The sequence below is a fragment of the Lipotes vexillifer genome, unplaced genomic scaffold, assembly GCF_000442215.2.
Source record: "Lipotes vexillifer unplaced genomic scaffold, Lipotes_vexillifer_v1.1 scaffold1319, whole genome shotgun sequence".
Lineage (NCBI taxonomy): Eukaryota > Metazoa > Chordata > Mammalia > Artiodactyla > Lipotidae > Lipotes > Lipotes vexillifer.
In genome coordinates, this window is record NW_006779997.1 from 252,690 (window position 1) to 262,916 (window position 10,227).

At 37.7% G+C, this 10,227-nt stretch overlaps 1 protein-coding gene across 2 annotated transcripts in view; it reads left to right on the plus strand.

Moving 5' to 3' along the window:
• The window catches only part of SIDT1 (SID1 transmembrane family member 1), an 87,191-nt gene that overhangs the window by 37,858 nt on the left and 39,106 nt on the right, over positions 1 to 10,227 (plus strand). For both annotated transcript variants that reach the window (XM_007453144.1, XM_007453145.1), the window contains exons 5-9: positions 2,826 to 2,927; positions 3,544 to 3,627; positions 5,285 to 5,372; positions 7,728 to 7,799; positions 8,218 to 8,311. In XM_007453144.1, the coding sequence (XP_007453206.1) occupies positions 2,826 to 2,927; positions 3,544 to 3,627; positions 5,285 to 5,372; positions 7,728 to 7,799; positions 8,218 to 8,311 (440 nt within the window). The remainder of the gene's footprint in view (positions 1 to 2,825; positions 2,928 to 3,543; positions 3,628 to 5,284; positions 5,373 to 7,727; positions 7,800 to 8,217; positions 8,312 to 10,227) is intronic.

Below are 10,227 nucleotides of genomic sequence, written 5' to 3' on the forward strand. Positions count from 1 at the left end.
AATGAGACAGATTTTAATTTCTACAGTGTTATGGGTAAAATTAGTTAGTTTCTCCTGTCATTAAGAAAGAACAGGAATGCTGACAAAAATTGCTAGAAGAATTGGATATTTGTGCTGTGCTCTCCATTAGGTCATAATCATAAACAGACTAAATAGATGAAAACTTTGATCGACTTGGGCTGCTTTTCTGGTGACACTTCTAGCTACCTTCCTTTTTCCTGTCATAGCTTCTGAAAGAGTGAAGTTTATGCAATAGCAAGTTTAAAACAGATTTATTTAATGTCCTGATATTTATTATAAGTCTTCTGTAGGCTGTAATACAACTTTGTCAAAAATGGCCTTGGATATACTGTACTAAAACTGGGATTAACATATTATATGGATAATGTTGTAAATCTGTTATAACCACTTGTGAGCTGGTGAATATTTAACAACTGGTTCTTAGAGTGAAAGCCCTGTTTTGTAGCGTTTGCCCATTTCTGCAGTGTAAAGACCTCCACTCTGGCGGATTTCAAGCTGCCAGTGTGACGTCATTGAATACAGAGTTTGGAATCGATGTGCACAGTCAGCTCCCCAGACCTGCAAGAGCCAACTCCAGCACACCTTGAAGAGTTAAATTTCCCATCAGTGAAAGCCTCCACAGTGCATATATGCTTGCCACCCAGTGACAGAAGAGGACTAAGTCCCACGATCCATTGCCCTCAGAGTATTAGCCACTTAATTCATGAAATATTTGAAAGCACTAGTTACTAGGTGCAATGGGAGATATCTATATAGAAAGGGAGGGGAAAACTTGTACCCCAACTGCAGAAACAGTACAGTCTAATAGTCCTGTTGAAAGCTATAATAAATATGATAGAAATATCATATTTATTTATTTATAAATATCATTTATTTATTTATAAATAAATAAATTTATTTATAAATATAATATCATTACATTTATTTATAAATAAATATAGTAAAAATGTGTGAATGTCGTGATGTACTTTGTAGACTGAAAATCAGTGATGATTATATATTATAGCTTCTTTCTATTTAAAAAAGTATTAAACCCTAAAGCCCAAATAATTTGTATATAAATCACAAACTAGAGTAAAATATACTTAAAACAAACTCATGAAACAAAACAGAAATTCTTTGACATCTCTGAAGGTCTTACTTTACTCGTAACTGTTCCCATTTCGGCCTATATTTTATATCCTCTTCAACTGTAGGGAAAATTTTCTGTTCCTGTAAGTCCACCCAAACTATTGCACATACTCAGGCAACCTGAATCACCACTGTCTGCCTCTATTCCTGTAGATAGAAGCAGGTTACAGAAACTGGATAGATAATCAGGACACAAGCTGGTGATTTTTAGCCTAAATTCCAGGCATTGCTTTGGATCCTTGTCACTTGCTTCCTTCTGGTAAAAGTAGATTCTCAAGGCAAGGGGTTTATTTATTTGGGGTTTATGGTAATTTAAAGGTACAAAACGATTAGTAATACCTTGGTATACAGATAAGGCTTTGGTAGATGTCTATAGCTTGCACAAAACCAACTCCTAGAATATACAGGCATATATGTGATGCTCATTACTGCTAATAGTAACCATAATAATGCTTTTGAGTTACAAAGTATGGTTCCCCTAAGAACCATGAACGCCTCTTGGGAATTCCAGAGTATTCACCTTTGGAAGAGCCCTGTATTATATGTATTTGAATCAAGCTCCAAAATAAAAGCACAAAAATGGAGTGGCTTCTTGAGAGTGTTGCCATCTGTTATAAGGCATGAACAGACTTCCAAAAAGCAGCGTTAATCTTGAGATGATTTTTTTCCCCATCAGAAGGCTTTGGATTGCTGAAAATTTTCTATTTTTATTGCTCTGGTTCTCCGAATAAGGTTAATAAAGAGGATGTGGGAATGCAAAATGAAGCTTTAACGGGTTTTGCTTCTCCTTTAAAGTGATAGATTTACTGAAGCCCTAGGATAGGGGTTTGCTTTGTTTGTTTTCCTCAAAATTTTAATCATGTATTTCATGTCAAGCTTCTCAACCAGTTTCTGTATTTATAACTGCTGGGCAGAAGTCCCCTTTCTTCATTATTAGCAACATGTTTAAGGCTTAGAGTTAATAAATTTTTCCAGTGGATTGATAATCTAAGTAGGTAAATAGTGTGACTTTTGTCTATTATAAATGTTTCCTTATTCTGATGATATTGGAGAAATACTTCTGCCCAAAATTGTGAACATATTTCAGGAGGCTAGATGTAGGGCTTGGTCTTTGAATCTAAATGTCATCTCACTGTATTCCAGCCAGGAAATAGATTCTTTGGCAAGAAAGTCTAGGGGAAGGGTGGGTCTAGTGCTAATTCTTGCCTGTGGGAATGTGGTTAATTAAGATTCTTGAAGAACAGGCTTCTCTGCTTTTCAAGGAGGAGCTTCGTATTTCAAAATGACCCCACAGAGGCAAACCTTGTCTCCTATCACATTTCACATATCTCTAATTCAAAGGGTTGGGGGCATCTTCTTAAGTCAAAATTAGAATGAAGTGTAGCAAAGTTTAGTTGAGAAGGAAAAACCATGATATGGCAATATTGTATGAAATGGCTCCTTTCTCTTGTTCACTGCTGTGTTCCTAGCGCCTGAGCCCTGCACAGGGCATTTGCTCAATATGCAAGAGATGAATGGTTGACTGAATTACTGGAGGCTTACTGAGATTTACATCTGAACTTTGTGCTTAATATTTAAGGAAACCACCTTATTCATGGGAAAATAGCTTGAGTTTTTGACCGTAAACATTTCTTAACATTAACAAATCCTGTCTTTCTTTTTTTTATTCTTAGTATTTTCTATACAAATTTCCTGAAGATGTGGACTCAGTTATCATTAAAGTTGTGTCTGAAATGGCTTATCCATGCTCTGTTGTCTCAGTCCAGAATATCGTGGTGAGTCTTCATAACCTGTCAACCTTCCAATATGGAGTACTATATTGTCCCAGGATAAATGAGAGAGAAGGGTGACCGCCATGTCATCCTCATACTACATATTCCTGACAAAACTGCTAAATAATAAAAACAGTATCTTGTGCACACAAGTGGGCAGTCTGTGTTTGTAGACATTGATCTGGGGAGATAGAGAGCAGTTGACTCCTCACCAAAATAAACAAAGGAAGGAAGGGAGGGAGGGAGGATTATGACAGAGAACAAGGAAGACCAGCTTGTGGGCTGCACAAGAAAAACAGAAACCTGTTTGCTCTATTTTTTTTAATTTTTATTGTGTCATTAGACCCTTTCTGTTTCATAAGGTGTTAAATAAAAAGTGGGAAAGGTGTGATACACTTTAAGATGACCTTTTCAGTTCTCTTTGATATAAAGTGACCTTGACTTCAGAGGACAAGGCACCAAGTTTTAGGAGGACTATTTCATGACTGTTCTGGGGAAAAACTCTTCATGGTTTCTGGCTCAGTAGGGACCCCCTCCCCTGTGATCCAGGTGGCATGTGTGGTATGTATACTATGACATTAGTGATGCTTTCCTTTTTTATCCCTCATGCATGTTACAGTGCCCAGTGTACGATCTCGACCACAATGTAGAATTTAATGGTGTCTATCAGTCCATGACCAAGAAAGCTGCCATCACACTACAGGTGAGACATCGCTTCTGTAGTTGTTATTGTCAACGACAGTGCACAGTTTATAATCAGATTACCTACTGGACCAGTCATGTTACCTGCTGGATTTAGAAAAACCTAAGGGATTACCGCTCACGGTGTGCCTTGAATCTCTTTCCTTTCTGATTGATTTTAAAACAAAGATTGCTACACCCGAAATCAAAGCCTTGGTGATAGTAGACAGTGCTACTCTGCCAGGTGCTCCGTTCCCCTTGGGGAATCTTGGGAACCTGTGATGCAGTGGGACATGTGTCTGACAGATTGCTTAGAGAAGTAAGGGCAAAAGATTCCAATCTACCCAATGGGGGATTAGGGTGAAGTCTATCTGATCCATTTAAAACAACTAAACATATTCTACTAAAACAATATTTTAAATCAACTATCCTTCAATTGAAGAAAAACATATTGTAACCAAAACATAACTTCAATTCTGGACAAAATGGACAGGTTCAAAGGAATATGAACCACATTTGTGCAGAAGTTTGCCCCTTTTGGTATGATAATTAAATTATTATTTCAATGGTAATTTTATAGCAATAATGTACAGACATCGTGTCAGCATATTTTCAAAGAGATTCTTTCCCTGGCTTTAGAGCGGTACTTACTTGGAGTACCTGCAATTATGACCTGTTCTCTAGGTAAGGAGATACTGTTTATTGAATAGCAGGCCATGAATGAGGAGAGGTTAATTATAATTTAGGTATCAGACCAAAAAACTTCTATTAGTCAGGCTTTTATTTTTAATGTCTCAGATTCGATATCTCAAATACCTGCCCTTGTTTTTAGTATTTTTTTTTCTTAGCACATCAGCATTATGTGGTCCCAAATTTAAAAAGACAAAAAAATAACCATAGTAGGAAACTCAGATTTTACATCATCTGGACACTAAATTAATGAAGTGCAAATCACATCAGTACATTCCTACTTTCAGTATGTTTGGCAATAAGTTATTACTTCTCTTTTGGACCCATGATTCAGTACTGGGCCATTTTCTCAGTGGGTTAAACATAATATCAGAAATTTGGGGATAATAAAAAAAATCAGAGTTCTATAAATATACTGGACCTTAAAGATTATCTTGTCAACCATGCTTCATTCATTGATAAGAAACTGGGACACTGAGAAGCCCACTTAGAGAAAGTCAAAGCCAGGACTGTAACTCAGGTCTCCTGACTTGAGTCTTTGCTTCCCTAACCTAAATCGTTTATTTAACTGCTGACTGTGTGACTTTCAGGAAAGCCATTTATCATTAAATTTTGAAATAATAAAAACTTAATATAGTGAAGCTAAAACTGCCCTAAAAAATAAAGTTTATTCAAGAATTTAATATACAACTATGAATTATTAAACATAGACCGTTGACATATATTTTATACGGGGTCTACTACAATTCTAAGCACGCAAGTGGGCACCGGACAGATTGAAATCAGAACACTCTATTTACATAATTTCTTGGATATAACAATTATTTTATTATGGATAACCTGGAGTAGATCATGGGAATGTGAGGGTCCTTTCTAAGGAGTTAGGGAGCAGAGGTGAACTTTACTTTTCTTCTCTTTCCTCTTTCTTTTTGCTCCCACCATTATACGGACTTTGTCCCTTCGTCTCCCTCTCTTTACGTCTTGTGCAGAAGAAGGATTTTCCAGGTGAGCAGTTCTATGTGGTGTTTGTGATAAAGCCTGAAGATTATGCCTGTGGAGGATCTTTCTTCATCCAGGGTAAGGAACAGTGAGGAGTATTTGTCTACTTAGAAAAACCTGACAGAATGGAATGGAAAGGAAGCCAAAAGCTCATTTTGGCCCCGTCTGGCCCCCTTCCAACCATCTCTAGTTCCCACTGAGTGAGGGTCATCAGCAGTGGCTTGGCAAGGCAGTCTGAGACATACATGAGAAAAAAATAAAGCGAAGAAAATAATAAATCTCAAGATATTACTGATACTACAAAATGCCATTTAGTGCCTGAATCTTTTCAAAGTCTTGTACTCCCTCAGTTGGCCCAGTTGGCCCAGTTCACTCAGTTGGCCCTTTACTCAACAAATATTTACTACCGTGAAGTAATGATCTTATACAGCAGATCGAGGTCCATTTTCAAAGATCATTTTGGTAGCGAGCAGTAATGGAGCCACTTATATTTATCAGTAGTCATAATTTCCCCAAGGAAAATTCAGAGTTCTCAATTCCCATTGCCAAAATTGTACCTTTCAAGACAGTAAGTGAGCAAAGTAGGGCAACTTATCCCAATGGCAGGGGTTATGTCAGCTCTTAGGCATAGTACAAGTGGTTATGGGCAACTACCCACTAACTACCACGGGAATGGAATAGGCTGTTGATTGAAAACACAGACCCTCCAGCAGCTGATAGGCCATATGTGATCAACACGAAAAGTGTTTAGTGTTGAGTGTAACATCGTTCCCTCAGTATTTAGGTGAATTTTCTTCTAATATATTCTTTAATCTCTTAATTACATAGCTCTAGAGTTTTGCCAACATCCAACGTACTCGGTAAACTATAAGTCCTTTGATGGCCATATAAGAAAAAAACAAATTCTCACTGCCTAGAAAAATGCAAACCAACAGTGCAAGAGGGTTCCCCTTTCTCCATACGCTCTCCAGCATTTATTGTTTGTAGATTTTTTGATGATGGCCATTCTGACCAATGTGAGGTGATAGCTCATTGTAGTTTGATTTGCATTTCTCTAATGATTAGTGATGTTGAGCATCCTTTCACGTGTTTGTTGGCAATCTGTATATCTTCTTTGGGGAAATGTCTATTTAGGTCTTCTGCCCATTTTTGGATTAGGTTGTTTGTTTTTTTGATATCGAGCTGCATGAGCTGCTTGTATATTTTGGAGATTAATCCTTTGTCAGTTGCTTCGTTTGCAAATATTTTCTCCCATTCTGAGTGTTGTCTTTTTGTCTTGTTTATGGTTTCCTTTGCTGTGCAAAAACTTTTAAGTTTCATTAGGTGGGAACGTAAACTGATAGAGCCACTATGGAGAACAGTATGGAGGTTCCTTAAAAAACTAAAAACAGAACTACCATACAGCCCAGTGATCCCACTACTGGGCATATACCCTGAGAAAACCATAATTCAAAAAGAGACATGTACCACACTGTTTATTGCAGCACTATTTACAATAGCCAGGACATGGAAGCAACCTAAGTGTCCCTCAACAGATGAATGGATAAAGAAGATGCAGCACACATATACAGTGGAATATTACTCAGCCATAAAAAGGAATGAAATTGAGCTATTTGTAGTGAGGTGGATGGACCTAGAGTCTGCCACACAGAGTGAAGTAAGTCAGAAAGAGAAAAACAAATACCGTACGCTAACACATATACGTGGAATCTAAAAAAACCAAAACAATGGTTCTGATGAACCTAGGGGCAGAACAGGAATAAAGACACAGACATAGAGAATGGACTTGAGGACATGCGGAGGGGGAAGGGTAGGCTGGGACGAAGTGAGAGAGCAGCATTGACATATATATACTACCAAACGTAAAACAGATAGCTAGTCGGAAGCAGCTCCATAGCACAGGGAGATCAGCTCGGTGCTTTGTGACCGCCTAGAGGGGTGGGATAGGGAGGGTAGAAGGGAGGCGCAAGAGGCAGGAGATATGGGGATATATGTATACGTATAGCTGATTCACTTTGTTACACAGCAGAAACTAACACAACATTGTAAAGCAATTATACTCCAATAAAGATGTTTAAAAAAAAAAAGAAAAAGAAAAATGCAGACCAAAAATGTAGTAGCTCTCTATTTTTGCAGCTGTTTTCTTCAGACGTCTGTGGCATATTGGGCCATATGCTATCAGGAGAAGGGTCAAGCCTTCTTCATTCAAGAAAGGAGGCTGCATTCTCATTTGACTCAGTGCTACCAAAATGCACCCAAACAAAGGCCGAGTTGAAAGTTTTAAACAAAAAGAGTATTAGCCAGTTTGAAGCAGTTCTTGCTAAAAGAAAATTCAGCAACCAGAGTTAATTCTGGACAGTTTTTAAACAACTGTTCAGATCAGAGACCAGGAACCTAGTATCCGATCCATTGTGCTTTGTTCTTTTTTACCAGAAAAGGAGAACCAGACCTGGAATCTACAACGTGCAAAGAACCTTAAAGTGACCATTGTTCCTTCCATTAAAGGTCAGTCTTGTTACTAAGATTCAGTGGAGAGATTCCTATGTCAGGAAGGCAGTCATGTCATTCAATGCTAATGTCATCCTTCCAGAGAAACATCATAAGAAAACTAATGTTTACCTTAGAGATGGAAGAGAGAATCAAAGCATTTTGTTACATCCTTTGCAGAAAGAAAGGGAAGTCAATTATGAAGTTGTATACAGGAAGTCCCTTCCCAGCTTCCCTGAGGAAGTCATCACTGTGAAAGGCAGCCATTTACGGACGATGTCTGGGTGACCTCCAACAGCTTTGCTGCTTTGAGTGGAATAATCTTAGGATTTAAGAACGAGTGTGATGCAGATGGGCCCAAGAAGCTGTCCTGTCCCAAACGTGGTCCTCTCTTCTCTTGAGGACATCCTGACCAAAGCTGTTTCTCTTCCCTCAGGCTCTGTTTATGTGAAATCCATTCTTCTCAGTTTCCTCATCTTCTTCTCCTTCTACTTGGGATGCCTGTTTGTTGCATTTGTTCATTACATCAGGTATGTCAAGAGTTTCAAGAAATGTCAACCCCCTTCACCTGTCTCTGCTTAGTGATCAGCACATTACATTTTAGAACCATATTAACTGGATTCGAATCTACCTTAGCCACAAACTGTGTGATCTTGGGCAAATTACTTAAACTTTCTGGGCTTAAGTTTCTTCATCTGTAAAATGAGATAATAATTTACCTCATAGACCAGTATAACTGCAGTGTTTACATCAATGTCCTGCACAGAATAAGTGCTGGTAGTGTTAGCTATTTTCATAGTTAATGAAACTTCAACAGAAAGATAGCTTGGGTAATTTTTAGACCAGAAAATACTCAATGTAGATCCTATGGAATGTAGGAAATGAGTTCTACCTAACATGGAGATTTAGAAATAGCTTTAAACATTCCATCAAAAAGTACAATTAATGCCTAAAATAAATATTGAGGTATAATAAGTAGCAGGAGTAATAAATATGCTTTGACACTACATTACCAGGTGCTTTCTTACTGTTGTAGCATCAATTTTACAGTAAAATGTTCCTCGAGAGAAAAAAAGGAGATAATCATGCTGTAATTTGGAAATTTCCCTTCCCAAGAGTTTGGAGCCCCCAGTGAAAAAAGCACCAGTCTTTCCTTGTATCTCAGCGCAGGCCTGAACCTTGAGAATTCCATAGCTTGTCGTGGTCTCTGTAAAACAACTACAAAGGAATGGCAGGAGGTATAATAAACAAATGTTCTCTCTCCTCTTGAGCATGTAAAGGAAACAAAGCCAGTATAGAGTTTTCAGATTAATGGGCAAGATTAGTCTCACCTGGAGAAAAACCTCAAGGCTACCACAGTGATACAACTATCTCAGTGATACAGGCCTACCTCTGACTCAAAAACTAACTCCTTTCTGTGACTTTGATGAAGCTTTGCAATTGAGAAACTGACTTCAAAAACCCACTGACCATATCTGGGACAATTTGAGAACCAAAACAATTAAGGAGAATAGTGAATAATAAACCATTGAGAAAAATAGAAATTCATGAATCCATATCAGTAAGGGAAGAAAGGAAGGGAGAAAAGGAGGGAGGAAGGAAGGAAGGAAAGAAAGACCAAAATACTTACAGATATACATTTAATAAACTCAACAAAATTACTAAAATAGATACACATCAGGGACAGGACCCATTAGCAAATACTGACCTAGAAGGGAGGACTCTTGCCTACAGCAGAATACCACACACTGACCGGTAAATAAGGAGAGAGTGCTGGAATTGGAAAATCATCATTTTGCATAGATCAGGTTAAGAATCATCAATGAATGCTAAAACTAGCAGGAAAATCTGATGAGGATCAACATATTTGCATGGCCTTAAGTGTATCCCCACAAATCGCTTAGTAGTTGTAAGGGAAAAAGTAGTAACTATACAGTGGAGAAATTAGACTATTGACAGGGTGATAAAAATTAATATGACCAAGGGAAAGTTGGACACTCTGTGCCTCCAGATGGGACGCCCTGAGAAGGAAATAGCATCACTTATGCAGTATTCCAGCCAGAAATGCACATTTTTAATATAATCCTGAGGAAAAAATTAGACAAACTCAAAATGATGAACATTCTATTAAAACGTATCACGAAAGACGAAAAATAGATATGGAAATGTTCCAGATTGAGGGAAACTAAATATATGTGACCACTAAAGACAATATTTGATCTCAGACTGGTTCTTTTACTAGAAGAAAAATATGCTATAAAGGACATTATTGGGTCAATTGATAAAACTGTAAAACAGACAGCAGATTAGATAAGATTATCATATCGATGTTAAATGTGCTGAAGTTGACAACTACACTGTGGTTATGGAAGAGAGTATCTTTATTCTTTGGAAATATTTAGGCACAAAAGTTCATGACATATGCAACTTACTTTCAAGCGGTTCA